This window comes from Hesperophylax consimilis, chromosome 31 (genome assembly GCF_061612785.1).
Source record: "Hesperophylax consimilis isolate HC1 chromosome 31, BYU_Hcon_1.0, whole genome shotgun sequence".
In the NCBI taxonomy this organism is placed as follows: Eukaryota; Metazoa; Arthropoda; class Insecta; order Trichoptera; family Limnephilidae; genus Hesperophylax; species Hesperophylax consimilis.
The window spans coordinates 10,195,835-10,217,868 of NC_142866.1; the positions used below are offsets into that span (position 1 = coordinate 10,195,835).

General features: G+C 32.9%; 1 protein-coding gene across 1 annotated transcript; it reads right to left on the reverse strand.

Annotated features, from left to right (window-relative positions):
• Window positions 1-293: 293 nt before the first annotated feature.
• LOC149409437 (LIM homeobox transcription factor 1-beta) lies at window positions 294-21,464 on the reverse strand. Its single transcript, XM_089649796.1, has 7 exons — window positions 21,459-21,464; window positions 20,557-20,735; window positions 15,029-15,246; window positions 9,213-9,403; window positions 8,757-8,904; window positions 4,661-4,816; window positions 294-454 (listed from the first exon to the last, which is right to left on the reverse strand). Exons 1-7 carry the CDS (start codon window positions 21,462-21,464, stop codon window positions 294-296), a joined length of 1,059 nt encoding a protein of 352 aa, XP_089505922.1.
• Between the last annotated feature and the right edge of the window lie 570 nt (window positions 21,465-22,034).

Below are 22,034 nucleotides of genomic sequence, written 5' to 3' on the forward strand. Positions count from 1 at the left end.
CTCAGTAAATTAAATAAAATATATTTGCGCATGCCAGGACTTGTCTGATTGCTAGTCAAGGGCCTTTACGATCAATGGCCATCGATGCCGTCTTGTATAATAATGCACATAGAATTACCTCTTGAAGTTACTACACTTTACTCCCTAACAGCTTGTATTTTTTTTTATGTATATTGTGTACTGTACATTGCAACAACATAATGTAAAATACGCAAATAAACAACTTATTTTTTTATAATATGTAATGTAAATTGTAGTGCGTGTTTGCGTGGTTGTTTTAGGTATATGTGGTTCTATTGGTCTATCATGGCGGCCTCCTCCGTACAGAAGTAGGAGTTCTGCATGGAATAGAGGCGGTCGATGGGGTTCAACGGGGGTGGTGCGCCCAACAACTGAAGGTGCTGCGGCCCGTACGGGAAGTGTAGGAAGCCACCCTCCATCTTGTCTCCCATACCTGAACAACATCGCATATATTTATAATTTTACGCCATTAGGCCTTTTACATATTTACATCCTTACCAATAAAAAAATAATTCACATACTTTCTGTTACGTAAAGTTTCTGTTGTGTAAAGATTATAAAAATTTTGATTCGAGTTGGTACTAATAAAAAAAATTGTTAGCCGATTTTCAAATCGTGCACTGTATACCAAAAATATAATTTTTTTTTAATTACGTTAACATTAAAAATAAATTCAATCTGCGAAAAAATTGGGTCTTGATTAAACACAAAAATCACCTTTCAAAATATGAAAAAGGCTATCGCCTGAATAAGTTGCAAAAATGCAAAATAAATATTTTGCGAGAAGATTATCTGTAAGTAATTATATTTAAAATATTTTACGCAAAAATAAGATGTGAGCAGTGCTTATGAAACATGTCGGTTATTTTTAAACAATAAAAGTGGTTAAAACTGAACGTTGATTATTTTGTCGTGATGCGGTCCTCAAGAAGTAATGAATGAGATAAATTGAGATCGATAAAAAATACTGATTTTGATTAGGTCTCAACATCTCAATTGATACCGTTCGTATAAGACTAGACGATCTGGGGTCAAGTCCCAGTTGCGACTGTGTCTTAATATGGTTGTTGATATATGCATCATATCATATTATTCAGTTTATATTATAAGTTTTACATAATATGAGATTTTAAACCACAATTGATTTCCAACCACAAGATAACGCTCCATGAAATATACACATCTCCTATTACTTCACATACGTTTTACTTTTTTATTAAAAAAACATCAATTTTAATACACTAAGTTATTCGATTTTTTTAGAAAATAAATAATGTCATCACAAATTGTTAAACGGTTTGATATGTTTGGCGAAAAATGTGCATATTGTTCAAGGTTACTATTTTGTTTATGGAATCAACAGTTTATAACATGGTTTATAAATGTGCAATTTCCTTCTGAGAAACCAATTATTGATTTCTTCAACTAATACATAACGGGCCAATTCGTTACAATTGAGGATATCTACGTCAAAGAGAATGTTATTATATTATGTTGACATAATATCATGCAAGCAACAACCTTATACATGTCATACAATGACAATGTTATCATGCAAGCATTTTGGTTTGATTCGAAATTGTTTTACATTGTTTTCCATTTAAAAGATTAGACGAACGCTTGTGTCGCATTTCAATTCATTCAGTAAATTAATTATAGCTAATTAATCTTAAAGTAAGAATGATGCGTATCATAAATAATTTAAATATTAAAGTGTTTCACAAGGAGAAGTATTGTTGCGCATTGATTATGTTATTACGTTAAAAATTATTATGGTGTTAAGTAAGATAACTATATAAGAAGAGTAGATATATAGTTAAAACTTAAAAAAATACGTACCTATTGATAATTTCTTTCCAAACCAAAAATATTTCATTTATTAAAAACATACCAAACATTATAAAATGTTTCGTAAAATTGCATATAAAGGAATGCTGCTTTATTGGATAATAGTTATCTTCAAAAGAAATCATCCTCCATCCGCTTCATTTTCTGTCTTCAAAATGTAACAAAAAGATAACTCTAATGGCCTACGGTGGGTTTATTGCATACTACAATATTTTATGGCAGTTATTCCCTCGATGTTTAACTTTCGGGAAACAGTGGAATGGTCTGAAAGCTTAACTGTTATTGGGAAAACATGAAACTTTTATTCGATGGAAATTTTACGATTGGCTGACAAAGTTGTGTCTGATATCCGAAAATACAAAATCGATTACCTGTGTTTGCCGATTCTATCCGAGTCAAGAGTCTATCTTTGATCGGTAGTATTTCATTCAAAACAAAATATTAAATTTCTTCAAATTATTTTTTACCACTTGAGCTTAATTTTTACCATATAACAAAGAAAAAAACTAGAAGTTTCTTCCATGCAACTTTAAATGGAAACAAATGTTCTATTTAGCCCAATAAACCAGTGCTCTGTCTCATTTACACCCGCAGGACATCGGAGATCTGTCTTATTTGAATTTCGTAAAAATAGTTTTGGCTTGGAAATTTTAACCTCGATTGGAAAAATATTTGGATCACAAAACAAGCCCGGCTTTTATTATCTTCTTCTTTATTCCAAAGTTTTTACCGACAAAGTGAAAACCATGAAAACCAACCACAACTGCCCCGATGACGAAGATTGTAAAGCTATCCTAAACGTTTGTTAAGTAAGGAGGAAGCGCATCACCAACCCAAAGATGTGAACAAAAAGATATGACAGCAAATACACTGAACAGACTACGCTTACAATAGCGTATTATCCAAGGTTGATATTTTCATTTGCGAACTTATCATATACAAGAGGTCCATAAAAGAATGATGGTTTGTGAATAATGTTAATGTCTCTATTATTTATATCTCTATTATGATTTGATTTATATCTACCACCTCTCTCCATGGCTATAAAGGTATATAATCTTTTGTTTAGTATAAATTTTTTAATTCATATTCCTTTCTCACAAATTTAATAACTTTTTCCATATTATGCTGTCTCATTAGAGGTAAAGTCATAATGAGAAAATCCATAATTGGTTTTATTTTACTATTTAATACTCATGTTCAAACTGATTAAATGTAAACTGTCGATTTTCCGAAAATGAATAAATAAATTGCAAAGTGCAAAAATTTAAGGTTTTAGGTTGTGGATAAAATATTACAACCAAACGAACAAAACACGTGGAATGCTTAAGGTCAACAAAGGGTTAGATAATATTATCTTTCATATTTTACCTTCGCATTTTCAAACGAACTGCAGTTGTACTGAAGCGTGAGCATTCACTCAACCGATCGTTCAATTTTCCGATAAATATTCTGCATAGCCCGCCTTTTAAAGCGATACGTTTGTTCATTTACATTTCATTGCAAAGTTATTTCACTATTAATCGAATATAAAAATAAAATGGGCTGAGCTATTTATGATATCGGCAGAACTTTTTCAGTAAATATTAATGTGATGTGTTGCATTTAAACTTGAATTTATCTTGTGTTGTCGATAATGAGTTATGAGGAAATTAACCCACTTCCCGACATAGAGCTGAAACTTGAGAGATAGACTCTTTGTCGATGACAATGCATTCTATACGCATTTACGTACATATACGCATTCTCTGAAATTGCTACATTACATCAGTTAAAATGCCAAATAAATGTTGGTTCTACCAGATCGGCATTTGGCGACGTTGGTACAATTGTCGACTTCGGCTCCTAGGTATGTGATGGTTCAATCCTCAATAATAATAATTTATTTATTTATTTATTACACGCCCTAGTGGTCTTTTCTTAAAAAAAATACAAGCATTTTGTATCAGAGTAAACACTTAAAAATTAATACAATAAAGAAGAATGTAAAAATAATGGCATAAATGAATCCTCACGCATATAATTGAGTTTAAAAGATTCAACAAAACAAAATAGTAGAAGCGGAGAAATTATAAGGGTACATAGATCTATTTGTGTCTAGAAGAATAAAAGTGATAGAATATACAACATTTATACTGATTAGTTTTCAAATGAAATATATCACCCAGATCAGAATATTTGTTTCCGAGATTGTGAAGTCTCGGAATCAGAGAATTTTGGTAAGCTAGTGTCCTGGTGTTATTAAAGTAAAAAGGTAAGAAATGTCGGCATGATTTTTGGGAACATGGATATTGATACATTGAAGTAATTCTTCTTTCTGAAAGTTTCAATAGAGACATTTTATCCAAGAGGTAATTGTAATTTATGTTTTGTATAGGAATATGCAATTTATAATTTATAAACCTTAGAAACTTCCGTTGAATCTTTTCAATGTTATCTGAATGAATATTGAAAATTGGAGACCATAACGTAGAGTTATACTCAAGTTGGCATCTGACAAGGGTTTTATATTACATAATAAATGTTCCTAAATTATTGAAATCTTTTGCAGCTCTCAAAAAAAAGCCAAGAGTCTTTAGGGCCTTGTTGATAATATTATTAATATGACATACAAAGGTGAGTTTATTGTCGAACATAATGCCTAGATCAATAATTTTATTAACACAAATTAAATTTTCATTATTAATCATGAATAAATTATCATGAATGGTTGGTATTTATTTTAACCCTATATCTGTTGTGTAAATTTATAAAATAAAATAACAATATGTATGTTATGTAATTTAGTTACCAGAGAAATCTGCTATCGGTCCATGTGAGCTGGAGTCACGGTAGAAACTCTCGTCGGGAGCGATCTCCTCCTTGATGGGCAAGAAGTGGCGATCGGGGTCGGCAGCCTCCGTGTCACTGCACGAGTCATTCAGGAAAGCGGACAGCGCATGCGGACCTGTCGATTCATACATAATAACATTAATTAATAATATTTTTCTATATTGTTTGTTGATGACCTTAAACCATGTTACAAGTATTATATAGACAGGGCGTGTGAACCTTTAATTTAACTTATATTATCTCCGGTGACTGCATAAATTATCAAAATGATAATTCATCTCTTCTTTAAAAAGTTATATAAAGTCACGAAAAGTGATGAAACAAAAAAATTATTAACTGGGTAAAGTTGGTTAGGTTAGGTTTAATTTTTTTTTTATCTTTTCAAATATATAATTAACCATATCACTTTTTAAAGGTGTGTTGAATTTTCACTGTGTTGAGTTAGCATGGAACCGTTGAAGAGTTTGTTTTGACTGATTTGCCATAATCTTAAAGTTACGCACCATTAAATCTTTTCCAGTCTATAATCTCAGAGGATTCTCCTTTGAAGATCATGCTGATGTTCAAAATCGTGGTGAAAACTTCATTATCTTTCAATCAACCGGATTTCTTTTAATGTGTCTACTTAAATAAATAAATGTGTGCTTTAAAATCACACATTTCAAAGTTACGCATCAACAAAATATTAGTCGTTTTGGGAGTTTGGGAGTTGGTGCAAGCTTTCCGCTGAGCATCGAGCTTACCTAGACCTACCTATCTAAAAGAAAGGTTCAAACTAAACACCGATTTTGATTAAAATAGTTGTTCATGTAGTTCATGTATTTGGGTCTACTGTTGTCGATATGTTTATCTTTCAGAGGTCTATTCCCTGCCTACCTTCTCTTGGCTCTTGCGGATGCTGACACATTTTCAGCTTGAAACGCATTTTCACTACACATTTTCGTAATGTAATTGGATAGATAAATTTTACTAGAGAATGTTTGCTCGCTTTTGATTGAGCTGCCTTTTTATTTGTGAACAATAACAGTGGAAGCACAACAACACTTCAATACCCAGGTATTAAGCTAAATAAAGTTGAGACCAAAGTCTGGAAATTGCAATATCTCCACTATTCGGTTGAACGCGTGTTCATTGAAGACGGGGCATATGGCGCAGGGAAAAGGTAGGGAAAATAATAAAGGTCCTACTTGAGGTTGCTGTGGCAACGCGCCCCTAAGCTCGCTCCCCTTCCCAGGAGCCCCCACCACCCCAATTCCACCCACCTTATTGCGTTTAAGGTACGCACCGAGTTGTTCATAAATTAGGCGTTGAAATGAGGGGAACGAAGGAAATTTTACTCCTAGTTACGCCCGGCCAATCTGTGATGTTTGACACAAAATCTCTGATCAACGTCGTAAAATCTAAACATATTTTTATATACCTAGGTGATTTCTCTTTTTAATAGATGGTGGCAATAATTTAACCATAGAACATTGCTGTGAATTCTGTTACCTATTGATTCTAAAATTACTCGAAAAGCTAAATTATAGATATACTTTATTAAACTGATCATTTCGTATAATAAACCTGATCACCAAGTTTGAACATCATATTAGCCATTCAAAAATAAGGTATTTAGTTACTTATAAAGAATTTCAATTAATATATTTTTTTTATTTTCTAACTAAACGTTTCAATGATCTTTATGGCGAGTTTGTAAACATTTAATAAAATTGAACGAAATCGCGTAAGATTTCAATAAGGTTGAGTACGCCTGATTAAATCAAATTTTGATTAAGAATTAATATTTTACGAAATCAGGTTTTAATATTAAACAATTAATATTTAATAAAAAAATAATTTGCCGAAATTAAATTTCAAATTCCGCTTCTTGAATCATATTACAACTATTATATTACCAGTAAAGTATTGCTTATGATTGAATTTATTCTCAGAATCGCAGAAGATCTTAATATCTAATAATAACCTAAAAACCATCAAATTATTTTTAAGCCAGGAAGAATAGAATGCATGCAGTTGGTGTCGTCGTTTTAACTCTCATTGCTTACACATTGAAACAATTCAAATTAATTTTTTTACACTTCATTTATAATTTGGTTTTCCAATAAATGATATCAACGAATATTTACGACGAAAATGCAATATATCAAAATTATCTGTTGGCGAAAAATATGAATAATTATCTAACTACCTTGACGCTATAAATTTGCTGTCATGGAATATATTATATCATAACAGTAACATCGTGTTCAATTCTGTTGTGTAGAGAATACATAGACTAGGCAATGAACTAATGCATATCGCTGATATTTTCGATTGAAATTTGAACGCATTCAAAGTCAAACTAGTTCAGCACTTTTTAGTTAAATTATAGGGAGTTTACATCTCGCGAAAATAATGACAACATTTATTTTACCCACATTCTTGCGAGGCTGGTATAATTGTAAACCTGCGAGCGATACCTCGCGCCGCAAATAATTCATTCTGTCTCCAGCGGTCTAGCCGTCGGTTTAGCCCTAAATCTCCTCTAGCGTACGCGATCTGTTTTGTTCATAAAATTATTGTAACGTAAGTTTTGTTAAAATAAAAACAAAATTGGAAATATCCGAATTCTCATTATTGCACACCGCGAGTAATCACGCAACCTCGGATTCTGCGGATTGGAGAATCACAGAATCATTCAGAAAAAACCCATTTAAATTAGCTATAATCACAAGCCTCCAAAATGTAAATAACGAGTAATAATAATTTATGTGTATGCTTTGGGATTCACAATATTTTTTAATAGATTTTATTTTTTTATTACTCGTATCTATATAAATTTCAAGGGTTCTTTAATGTTAGTGTGATAATAATTTAACAATAACGAGTGTTGTATTTTATCTTTGGCTTTTTTAAATAAATTAAGTTTTATATTTAATTTATAATTGTTATGTAAAAGCCCAAAATGGCGTTAATAAACCAATAAAAAAACATGTGCGACACAGAGTTTGTAAGATAGAGATTTTACGCTTCTATGCATTTTAATAGTTCTGTTTCTTTGTTTTTTTCTAGGCTCATTAAAAACTTGGTCGATTGAAGTCAAGATGTGTTCTATTTTCGGTATTTAATTAAAACATCTATATGTTTCTAGGTTATCAAATTTTCAAACCACAAAGGAATAATTTTGCAACTTCGCATTGCTTCGCTAGATGGGAACTCTACTCGACTTCTGACCCTCACAGCCAAAGTACAAGTCAGTAGAAATTCTAATAGTAGAAGGGTCGATAAGAAGGGCGAGACGAAGCTAGGAGAAACATAAAGAAAAAAAGGTACCATAATAACTCAACACAATGACAAATCAGCACACCCTTAAAAAGTGAAAAGTTTTTAAAAGCGATGATAAAAAACTAACCCATAAACCTGACATATTTTTTTTTATTTATTGTTTAGGAACATTTACAGACTATTAACATGAAAAAAAATCATTAGATAAGCGCTGCAAAAAAAAAACGTATATGTCAACAGTCCACTTAAAAATGTTCACATCATGCACAGATTAAGTGTCATTATACACTATGTATTAACAAAAAATATATAAACAGCAAAACGTGAGCAAAGGCAAAAAAAGGAGATATCAGAAACAAAACATACAGATAAATATATGATCCAAAAAAACAAGAGAAACAAAAATAAAACAGAAAACAAATAGAGTAAATAAAAAAAAACAACAAACATTCACAATCTATTGCTAATTTGCTTTTTAAAATAAGTGAGACTATTTGCATATATATCTATGTAGTTACTTATATATTACTATTTAACCTTGCTTTTGTTTTATCACTTTTAAAGATAGAGGAGCTCCCATAGATATCAATTGTTTGACATCTGTCGTCTGTCATTGTTTTACATTGTGTGAAGATGTTGCATATTTATTTCGTTTTATATTTAAAATTAGCTGAATTACCATGCGTTAATATATGTATAAGTATTACATACTAACATCTTTGTATAAACGTGGTGCCGTCAAAAAAAACTAGAATATAATGCATGTAGGAGGTCAGATGTTTACTTACTCTGGTCTTCTTCTTTGATTTTTATTTTGGACTTCTCTCCGCCATCGCTGTTATCACAGCTATCTTTGGATCCCCCGGAACCAGTTTTATTATCTCTTGCTTTCTTCTGAATTTTCTTCATCTTTGCTCGTTGATTTTGAAACCACACCTGGTTGGCAATAAAATACAAAAAGACTTAGACATACTGCATATAACCTCTCCTTTATCCCCATAAACGGCGAATGTCACAAGGGGATAAATTTCTCAGTTTGGTTGGGTTAGATTGGGTTAGGTTGCGTTAGGTTGAGTGAGGTTGGGTTAGGTTGGGTTAGGTTGGGTTAGGTTGGGTTAGGTTGGATTAGTTTGGGTTTAGTTGAGTTAGGTAAGGTTTGATATGTTTAGGTTATTCATATATTTTTTTCAGAATTGTTTAATTTTATTCAATGCTCTGTTTAGTCACTGTTCTGTGTTGTGTACCTGTACAATCCTAACGCTAAGGCCCGTGTCCTTGGCGAGTCCCTCGCGGATCTTGCGACAGGGCTTGGGTGACAACTCAAAGGACGCCTTGAAGGCGCGACGCTGCTGCGTGGTGAGGATGGTGCGAGGTCGCTTGGGCCCGCGCCGCCCGTCCCCGCTGCGGGCCGCAACGTACTCATCGCAAGGGAAGTCTCCTGGAAATTACAAACTTCCTCATCCACATAATGATCCCCAACGTAGGCAATATCGCCCACCACTGCTTCAGTGGGCGATTTAAGTAGATTTATTTTTAATATTGTTGAAACTATGGTTTAAATGAGTGAGATAGTTGATGAATGAATGAGAGCGCGAATTGTGTGCACAATTTTAATAAACTTTTTCTGGGATAGTGTTTGACAGGTCAGGTGTGTGTCGTTCGTGAAGTTAATTACGTTATAAAAAGTGTTCATTGATAAATATGTATGTATTATCAATCGGAGCTGGACTGGAATCAATTACTTCTCCCTGACATATCAAGGATATAACCGAAACAGTACACTATATTGGTTACAGTGATGAATATTCAATGACAAATATTCAAAAAAATTATGATGAGTATCTGCTATATGTTTCTTTTTGATGTCTTATGTGTAGTGCATTCAAAAGGTATGTGCTAGTGTGTTTGCGCATTGAACGGTTTTATTATTGACATGCTCCTTTTAAATGTGGGCAGTAAATTCAAAAATTTTAAATGTGGGCAGTCAATTTCGATGTTGAGTAGAGGCACATATTATTGAAGGTATGGAGAGAACGGTTTATTAAATACTTATGGGGCGATCAAGAGTTAAAAGTACTCTAGGGGGTGATTTTATGCACATAATTTGGTGAGCGAAGGGCATACTTTGTGCACAATGTAAATAATTAACATTTTTACATATTATAAGGTTTCTTCACTAATTATTTAAAAAAATACAGCAATAAGAAGAATAATTTTAATAATAAGAAGAATCAATTTTCTACACCGATTTAAAGTGATCCATTTTAGATGAATATGCCACGTGTTCGTTTTTGTTCATCACGACTTTGTATCCAGTTGAAATGATTTTGGAATGTGCTGTCGTTTTCAAAATCAATCATTTTTTAAAGTAAATATTAAAATTACAATCATTAGTATTTTAATCAGAATTAGAAAATTAACTTTAAATCTTCTGTACATTATTAACGGTATGCATAGTTTGTGAACACACCATATTCAGGGCATTTTTGTATGAGATCTAAGTTTGATGCTATTTAAAGGTTTCATAAAATTCCAAAAGATTTCGTGACAAAACTTTCTTTGGAATCTGTGTTTTCGAACGATAAGAATCAACAGCATTTATTGCTTTGACCTTGGGATCACTATAATTTGGGAACCTCTAATATTCAGAAAAAGCAATATCTGATTTGTATAAATCAAAAACATTTTTTCTCTAATTACTTGGTCACATTATGATTAAAAGATGATAATACTTTATCGCAAAGGTTTATTCCAGATCCTTGGATAAGATTTCATATTCAAATCCGTCCACTTTCACGAGAATTTATCAGCACCTTGTTTGGTCTGATATTAATTGGATTTTGGAATGTTAAGGCGTATTGTATTTCTTTCTCGCTTTTAACCTAACGTTTCGAACAGCTTTGCTGTATTATAGGACATGTGACGGAAAACGGACCCTGATAATGGGCAGGGGGCTTAATGTTGAAAAAGAAAAACATCACAATAGCGTTTACGGTGAAAATCATAAATCATCTACGTATCTCAAATGTCATTTGGAAGAAGAGGAAAAAAATCAACAGCTGTTTCGCAACCATCAGCAGCGATGGAGATTTGTCGGATCATTTAGATCCATCGCATCAAGAAGTAAAATGTTTATAAAAAAACATATGCCAATATAATTGGTAAAAATGTACTATACAATTTCATTGAAGCCTTTTAAGCTTTTCATTTCAGTAAAAATTGATCAAAATCATAAATTACAAAGACCGGCTTTCACATCAATGAATAATTTAAACGGAGCCATATCAAGAATACGATGAAATCCACATCATCTATTGTTTCCTTTCATTATATGAATTTTGTGACTTTTTTTTCATTGACGCCTTCTCAAATATGTAAAAACAAATTAACGAAAAATTGCAAGCAGTTCTAAAATGCTGATTTAAAAAGACTGTCGTAATTCGCAAACATTCTTCAAACAATCTTGTAGATTTAGATTTGTGGGCATGGAAATTGAGCACAGCAACAAAACAGATTGCAAATAGAAAAAAATATTTTTTTAAATGTTCGCTAAATAATTTTTGGATCATGTTTATGTTCTTATAACTATAATACATATAGCATGTTAGAATATTGCTAGGTAGGCACCTTATTTATTCTATGCTTTATTTTAGAACGAATGTTCAACTATTTTCAATTTTAGGTCTTTGTCGCATAGAAAACCTGTTCTCACTGATCTATTTCGTATATTCTATGAAATATATCATGGAATAGATGAGGTGGGATCCCAGCAATAATACGCAAATATTCACCATCTAAAGATGAATAAATAATAACGCTGTAAAATGAGAATGTTTTTTTCAAATTTTTAAAAAAGTAACCAGTTATAATCTGAGAACTACACCCAGTCATATGTGGGAGAACTAGAAACATATTGTGTAGGTTTGATGGGATGTGTGGAAGCCTCCCCACATTCCGGAATAAACTCATTATTTTTATTATTATAAAACAGCATAATAGTGGTTAATAATGGACACCGTACGCTCAATTGAAATGGAATCCTTATAGTTTTAGTACTACTAACCACTTTTATGCCCACTGTTATTAATTTAGCGCCATGATATTTGCATTCTAATGAAAACCGAATCGCCCAAAATCGTTATCGAATAGCTACGGAAATATACCAAGAATTTATCATTTTGATTACAAGGCAGAAGGACTAAATTTGAACACAAAATTCAACATTACGATAAAATAAAATCATTTTTCTCAAAACAATTTCAAAGAATTAGTAGTGTGACTTTTCAACAAAACTTTGCTTTCTATGACTTTTTTCTGCGAATCACGATTTTCTAGAAACAAAGATTTTTGTTAGAATATGAACATCTGAAATAAAAATATATAATTTAATGGAAACACACGAAAAAAGTCACAACGCAGAATAAGTTGCATGACAAAATATGATTATATTTATATATATACACTCAACTACAAAAAATATTCATTCGAAAAATAACAACAATTTTTTTGTCATTTATTGTCCCTGTAATTAAACAAGCTCTCAAAGGTCTTACTCATCCTTGTAATAGGAGGCGATTTAAGGAGAGTGGTGGTGGAGGTAAAATTGGCGTCTTCTTTACACACCTGTCCCTGCCGTAGTGTGAAAGTGATTTCACTACACACTAGCCATTTGTCTACTCACTCGGTGATCAAGGATAAGCGATCTAAGGTGCTCCCCACCACTGCCCCGATATTACCTCCAATTGCAGGGAGGTGTGTAAGGCCTTTTGTAAAAAATGAATAATTCTGTTAAATAAAGTATTCTGAAACGCAATACATATTCGCACATAAAGGGTTTTTCACCACGTTGTCACAATATACCATTTTAATAAATAAATAAGTCGTCTACGAAGTTGTTTGGATTCAAAATATCACCAGACTGCATATTGTTGAGAAAAAAAAGTGTTTTTATGAAAACACTTTTATTTATTGGTAGGTAATATGTTTTAACATGACATATTTTTTTATAATATTATTTATTAACTTTTTTGGGAATTTGCCAAATGTCGCGCATTGTACATTTTTTGAAACTTTTCTGATTGTTTATTGTGAGCTTAAAAGTGTTAAAATCTTTCCTTTTGAAATCTAACAATACCAATAATAAAACATGCATTTTATAACTCTTCTAGATGTTTTTTTATTTGTTAGTATGTTGTCCTGAAAACATGATTTTTATGAAAAATAAAGCGATTAAGATTTTTCAAGTTATTTTCCAGTTATCTGAGCACGCACATAAATTTTAGAATAACCTTTTTAATTATAATCAAAAGGGTTAAGTAATTGAATGTTATATTTATTGGGATTATTTGTAACGTATGTGCAATGCAAACTTTATAATGACGAAGTAAATCATAATCAATTTACATGGTGGGTACCTGTTTACCTCTCATGGGTAATTTTAATTTTAAGACTATGTCATACAACTAGGAAGCAGGTATAATAAAGTTCATATTATCCAATGTAACATATATATGAGTATATTGTTAAAGGCTTATCTCCTTTACACAAAATGTTTTGTTTTTATTTTAAACATTTACACAAAACAAAGTTTTCCATCGGCTTGGAAATCAAAAATATTGTGGCCACTCCCCAATATTTCAACGTTTTGTGTAATGTTTTGAATGACAAATCATTTACCAGCCTTATTATATCGTGACCAGCCTTCCATGAGTATTATTAGCATTTTTTATGCGTGGTGGTTCTATTGTCACCTCACTTACTCCAAAGTTTGATTAAACTGATGTTATCAAACTGATTTTTTGTTTCATTCATGAGACGGTTTTCACCTTCTAATCACTTATCTGTCAATATGAATCAATAATATTATCGGTGTGATAAGAAGGCAGTAGATAGATAGGTAACTTTCTACTGCCTGCAAATAACGAGTCGGTAGCAATTTAAGGTAGGGCCTGTTAAAGATAAGCTGCCTCGGGTTATCGTTATTGCTTTTTGCCTCCCTGCTAATGAACTTCCGCAATATTAACGCATATAATTCTTTTTCAGATAAGAAAGGATTACAGCAATATTGTTTTAAACTTTCGAAAGCAAGTTTGCTTCATAGGTGATTATCTTCTATTCTATTGGATATAACGCTTAATGTAATATTTCGAGCTAGATGTCTCTAGTGCTATTATCTCATAAAGTTTATAGAGTTGTCCAAGAGATGTCTCTAGTATATAGGTTGGCCTTTAATGTTTAGAAACGAAGCGAACTAGCAGTTAGGTTTCTACCAAAAGGAAGAGATAACAAACTGAGAGCATAATAGAGAATCTTACATACTCCTTCCCGATAACAAGATTCTTCCACGCCCGTTCAACGTTGGTGTAGTAAAGCCGGCCTCGACAGCCGACCGTTTTAACCAAACAAACGCCTTTATTTATACCACGTTTTTCAGTAATGGTGAAAGTGTTTTATTGTGAAAAATACGTTATTTTTTAACAATATCCGTTCATAATAATTAATACGTGACAAAAAACGGTTTGTCTTATTAAATTTTCCAAATCCAATCAATCAACCTTCAACTAGTTATTGTTTTCCCAAGTGATGTTTTTATATAAAAGCAACACGTCACTTGAATTAAAATAAAAATTTTATCTTGAAACTTGTGATTTAAACCTGCTCGCAAACTTAAACTCTTTTCGTAATGTGATAAAAATGACTTGGTTTTGTAAACTAAAAAAAATTTGATCGGATCGTTTGGAACTAATATCGATTGTCCTTACTCATACCTACTCGGCCATCTACCAAAATGCGTTCATGATTTGCGTATGTCCGCAACCTACAGAATATGACTCGTATCAGCAATCGGCCTCCGGAGCATTACTCTACATTGATCATCCTTGCAGCATCTCCACTTCCTTATAGTAGTTCGACCTACAGAACAGCTGGCCCTGCGTCAGTTTGTACGTAGTGGTCTGAATGATTCCATCTGCTATACATAGGTGTGGTCGCAACCTCCAGAATATCACCCGAAGCAGCAATCTGTCTCCGCTCCGGAGCTGCTTTCGCAGCACTACTCTACCTTGCGTGTATCCCTGCAGCATCTCCACCTCCTTCTCGTAGTCCGGTCTGCAGAACAGCTGGCCCTGTTTCAGTACGTAGTGGTCTCCGCGCTGCAGTCGACCACCGCACACCACGCACACGAAGCAGCGTACGTGGAACACGGCATCGTGCGCACGCATCACCAGCTCTGCGGCAGCCACGCGCTCCCCGCATCCCAGGCACTTCTTGGCATATAACCTGCCAACATATCAATATGATTATGTACATAGTGGTTACAAGAACTACTTTAAAAAATACAGACAAACAGGAGGTACAAAAAAGTGTATATTATAGACAATGAATTTTTAAGAACTTCACGTAAGTGAAAAATTGTAAATACAACCCGGACATGGCTTCTTCTGATTTCCATTTTTTCACTGATATGACGAAGTGGTTTAGGGCCACTTAGATAACGATGAAGATCTTTTTTCTTTTCTATCTTAAAAACATTCAATTTTTAGTTTATATTATATGGAACTCGTGGGATTGTATCACCCTCCCGAGATCTGGAATAAACAAGTAAAAAAATAAAAATAAATGTAATATCATCTAGTTCAGAGATTCCCAAATTTTGGGTCCAGGTTATTGATATTTCCCAGATTGTGATCACTTATTTGCTTTGTAACAATTTGTCTGTGATAACATAAACCAACATAATATGCCGTAAAGCTTCACAATTTTAAATTCAGATAGTTTATTGCGAATATAATAATAAAAGCCATGCTTTCTTGGAATGCCGCGAAAGCCTTTTGGATGTTAGTAAACAACCCCTAGTTATTGCTATGTACAGAATACACAGTGTATATGTTTTTGATTTCGATTTCGAGTTCCGAGCAAACATTGAAATCGTAATATCGGAGTCACGTGGCTCGCCCGAGGCCCGTGATCTAGGAGTACAAGGGAGGGACGAGGAGGGGGGGGGGGCGGATATTGAAATATCGCTGGAATTTGATAGGGACCGATTGAAGCCAAACAATCAACTGTATGAAAATAAAAAAAGTAGGTCTAATTTCCTAAAATACAAAAACATATAACAAAAATACGATGTGCACGGAGAAAACTTACTGATATAAAATATTGCTAACTTATTAAAAATCTCTTTAAATTATTCGTAATCCTGTTAAAATCGGGACTGAGGGCCCAAAACGAATAAATTGATAGGTTTCATGTTAAACTTTTAGTAAAAAAGACAAGTTTTAAAGTCGGAACACATGTTCATGAAAATCATAATATTTACGCTTTTTGTCACCGTTATGTTAAAAGGACAAACGCAGGTGCATCGACACGTGTTCCGATATATTCGGAAAGTACTAACGTTTTATTCAAATGTTTGCATACATATTTAGACAAATTTAAACAACAGATTTGGACTTGTTGCAGTTTAATAATGGACCATCGATATATCCAGGTTAAAACGACGGGGTTGTTAACTCAGAGAAGTGAATATAATTTAAAAAAATTAAATCCACTCGAATACCTTTCAGAATTAATTATTATTTCTTCATATCTTAACGAAAAGTAAATTATTTTATATAATATCCAGAATAATGTTTTTTTATAATGCATAAATTATTACAATATAAGCATACCTACAATTAAAGTGATTTGTTTTTGGGGTCTTATGCCGTGTTACGCTACCTTCTTCTTTAGCCAACGTTTCGGACAGCATTGCAGTGTCCATCATCAGGGTAGTGTAATCTGATTACTATCTCATCACTATAATACTTTTGGCCTTGAAAATCTCAAATAATATGTACAATTATACTATAAACATTTCCTCCAACATTTATGAACACAGATTGTGTATAATGTAATATAACATATATTAAGAATGATACGTACTGATTTATATTTGTATATATGTAAAGATTTATATATTATAGTATTTCGTTAACACCTCGCTGTGTGAAAATATAAAAATACTCCAAATGAAAGCGTTTGCAGGTGGATTATTGGCAGAAAAACATTTAACGAGTAAAAAAGCGTGCGGAAAACTGTGGGGTTTGAAAAAGGTTCGGTTGGAGGCTAGAGTGATGTGCTGTGGAAATGACCCAATAAGTTTAAATCTAGTAGAATAAACGGTAGATGATATATTTACGTAAACAAAGGAATCGCTCTCCGTAAGCAAGCATAATAATGTTTTTAAGTAAATATGCAATGTTTTCAGAAAAACTTTGACAACTTGTAGGAAATTATAAAAAAATGTTTGCACTATCATCATGCCATTTTAAATCAAGATACTGTTAAAAATGTGACTGCATGACCATTTCGAAATAAAATATTAGTCATTCAGTATATATCTGAACATGTGTTCAACGCAGGTGGCTTTGTCCGAATAAATATAATGAATGAGATGCGAAAAAAATATTATTTTAAAAAACACGTGTTTCGACTTCCTCATAACATATTCGTGCTTTACAGATAGTTTGTTATGAAATTTGTCGAATACTTTGTTATAGGCCTCTAGTCCCGTTTTTAACAAGAAAACTAATAAATGATTAATATTTTATATCAGTAAGTTTTCTCCGTGCAGGAAGAATGTCGAACAGAACTTAACGACTAGCAACAGAAAATTGGCCGAAGGTTATGAAAGCAATGAATCGTTCACTCTTTCTCATTCACTTTGTTGATTCTATGCTGAAATTGAATTCATTTTAAAGGTAGGTCTTGAAGAAACCCTCGCTGCAGGACGGAGAAAACACAAAAGCCATAAGGTCAATTTTCAGCTACTACAAAATCGAACGCGTAGTTAAAACAGGTCGAGACCATACACAGACTTATTGGACGGATTTCCATTGTCCTTATGTACCGTGTAGTATTATGCTCCTTAATTTCACTAGAAATGTGCTAAGAAGAGACTTACTCTGTTCAAATGACACATTTATTGCCACATTTAGCTATCATATATTTATGTTAAAAATTGTAAATGGTGGTAGGAACAGCACTTATTTAATTAACCTTATTGATTTTCATATACCTACGAGAGCCACTCGTCCCAATATCCTGTTAAAATATAACTATACCAGGACTGAGCGTTTCAAACCCTCGTTTGAAAGCTAGTAATAGATGTGCAGAAGTTGTGCATATATTTGACTGCACTACACAAGAAGGTTATCATATTATTAATAAATCATTATTAATGTAACATATATTTATTTATTTATTATTGGATAATTTGTATAGCGCCGCTTTTGTGAGATATCACCTCAGGGGCGCTTTACAGTTGATGCAGGTATTATAGAAAATATAAATATTACAAAAATAGAGTTAAGTTAAGTTAAGTAAAATGAAATATAGGAACAGGTGACACGAAGATAGAAGATGGAGACTCTGCAGCAAGAATCCTAGGTGGTGAAGAAACTGGGCCAGCTGCTGCGGCGAAAGAGTCCACCGCGTCCACCAACAGTGCCAGCACGAGGTTCGTCATCCGTCCAGGTATGTGTCTGCTGCTAATTAAGCGCTGTGTGTCTGCTGCTAATAAAGCGCTGACACATTATCCTCTCACAGATACCAGACCTTGGTAGCACCGCTGTGACGTTCTACGAAGATAGAAGATGGAGACTCTGCAGCAAGAATCTTAGGTGGTGAAGGAACTGGACCAGCTGCTGCAGTAAGAGAGTCCACCCCGTCCAACAACAGCGCCCAGGTATGTATCTGCTGCTAATAAAGCGCTGACACCTCACATAGATAGGAGACCCTGGCAGCACCGCTGTGACGTTTGGCAAGTCCATCATTTATCTCCATGTAATCCTGTTCCTGGTAATTGTTGAAGTGGTGCATTCTGCTCGCAATAAAAAGCGACGGTCGGGTAATAAATTACCCTGGACGTAAAAAAACTCGCCAGGGTCAAAACTTGCCCAGTTTCCGAGAATATTGTTGAAAACATATGGTGTGCATTTACCGATCGCCGCTCGTTTCTTATGTCCAATATTTTTGAGAGAATTTCCGAATATTCACTTTAAAACACTGCACTCAAATCACATATTATAAAGTTTTAATAATTATTAAGTTTATTTTTATTTAAGTTAAAATGTTGATTGATTGATTTTAAAAATAATTTCAAAGGGATGTTGCCTCATTTCCCTTGAAAATACTAAAAAAACACAAAGCGGTTGGAGGAAGCGTTAGGACGCGTCCTGCTGCCACGAAGGGCGCTACACTTGTGTATGAACTTCTATCTCTTACATTTGAATTCTTCAAGAGCTTGTATTCATTTTATACTCTCTGATGTCAAGTTATGATCTAATGAATTAATTAATGTTTTTAATTATTATTTTTACTAGATTAGTAGTATGAAATTACTGTTTATGGTATATTTATGTGTATTTATGTGTATTTATGTGTGTTTATGTGTATGTTTATGAATTAAATAAATAAATTGGATAGTTTTGAGAAACACTTTTTTTTTTTTTGTAACTATAAAGTATTTAAAAATGAAGCCCCTTAAATTTTCCGCCCTAGGCAGCAGCGTTGGTTGCCAAGATCTAAATACGGCCCTGTGCCTAGGATGTCTAGTAATAATTTTATTTTTATTTTTTATTATTTAATAAATGTTTACAAGTTACATGTTTAGACATTTTTTTAACTACCATACTAGGCTAATGCCCGTGTTGTGGTAGTTATACATGAAATAATAATAACAATGACATAAAAGAACTAAAAAAGTAAAATAAAAGTAACATAAGTATGTAAGTATAAATCATAATGAAGTAATAATAATAAAAATAACTTAGAAGAACTAAAAAAATACTATTTTATAGAAACATAAGAAAGAATTAGAGAAGAAAAAAAAAGAAAAACAAATTTGATGATAAATAAAACTAAAAACAAGAATATTAAAATTAATAGTAAACTGAAAAATAAAGAAAAAGTATATGTATATTAAAAAGATACAAATAAAAATTAAAAATATTAAACATTAAGATTAAAATTTAAACATAATTAATGTAGATTGTTTAATGCATATAATTGTTTGTGTGCAAGTTTATATGTTTTAGGTATTATCTATAAGACAACATGTTTATGTTCAACACTTAATTTTAATTTTCGTGATATGAGACAAGTTGGAAAAGAAGTTTTTAATTTTTTTTTTGTGTTAGGAACTCATATAATCTTTGAAGAAAGGTCGTCCCCTTTCAAATATCCATTGATGTACACGAGCAGTAAATATGGATATAGAATTACTTGACTTTAAGTCGGTACTCAATGCATTGTATATTTTAGGCGCGATGAACCAGAATTGCCGTTGAGCGAAAGAGGTTTTAGTTTGAGGAACCACGCAACCCAGGTTTGATGAAAAGCGGGTGTGAGCTTGGTGTTGTGGAGCCAACAGTAGGTTATTTTTTCGTATGTAACAAATGCTTACCTTAGTAAATAACTGTCGTATATCTAAGACCCTGATTTTAGCAAAGAGTTCATTAGAGGGATGGGTAGGTTGGCATTTAAATATAATTCTCAAAATTAGTTTTTGAACTGTAATAATTGTTGGAGAAGAGTCAGTATGATTACCTGTCATAGTCGATTCTGCAGTACAACTTCCCCTGGCGCACGTAACAGATGTGGTGCAGCGCGCAGCCGCATGCGCAGCACGCCAGGCAGCGCTCATGGTACGAAGCGTCGCCCACGCGCAGGATGTAGCGGTCCGCGATGGGCCGCGCGCAGCCACCGCAGCCCGAGAGACCCGCCACCTACACAGAAATATGACCCCGTTAAAATTAGTCATTCAGAATATATCCAGAACAAGTATTGTTTTCCTAATAAATATGATAACGAAACGCGACAATATCAGTATTTGTATGAACACGTGTTCCGCTGTCCTCATAAAACATTCGCTTTCAACTGATACATTGTTAGTAACTCTGTCCATTCATTCGTTAAAGGACTGCAGTCCCGTTTTTAACAGGAAATTGAATAAATTGATAAGATTCTTAATAAATTAACTGTATTTTATATCAGTTACTTTCCTCCGTATATAGGATGTGTAATTGTTTCGTCAAATTGTCATTTGACTAAAATGTCATGTTTTAAAACAAATGGTTTTTTCATCACGATATAAGTTAATCTGTTTATTGCTTCTCACAGAATATAAAACATATTTTTTCACGTAATAACCAACCTCACAATGACTAAGCCTGAGAAATATTACAAGGTGAAACATAAACACGTTAAACGAGTGACCAATTAGATACTTTAGAATGCATTGTAATTTGTTACAATATTTGAATCATCATTTTGAAGAAAAAACAAAGTGAGCATTAAAACAACTAGGGTGACATTCGCTTTTTAAAAATTGGAACGTAAACAATATCGTATTATTTAACCCTTAGGAGTCGGAGCCCTGCAATTACAGTGATGAATAATTGTGCCTACGTACTTCAGAAAGCACTGCAATTGCAGTGTTGACGTTATACATTCATTTTGCCTTTGGATATTACTTCTACTAGAATGGTTTAACACAAAAATAAAAATGTCACATTATCAATTATGGTATTGTCTTATGTATTGTTTATTAATTTATTTTATGCTATTATCTTCTGTCAGCACAAATATCTTTTAAAGTTCTGGCAGAATATTAAACAAAAGTGGAGTCAGATACAAATGGTTTCTTTAAGGCGATGCACTACGTCATGTAATATTTTAAATTGAGCCGCTATCAATAACAACCCTTACGTAGATGGCGATAAGGTTTAAATTCCCGCTTAACACCATCCGCCTGTTTTGGTTTATGCAAGAAAAAAACATGGCCAAAAAGTGCCTTTTATTTTATTTTGTGAATTTTCAGGCATAAATATTTAATTTTTTTTCGATCATTTTATAAATAACTTAATTTGCCACTTTGTACAATAAAATCATAACCAAAAATGGGTTCGTAAGTAGGAGATATTGAAATTTAATGCAGTTTTCATAGACCTTTACATTATTTTTTTCTGGGCTTATAAAAAGATCTAAAAAACACTCGATTATTTCAAAGGCCAAGATGTATTCTA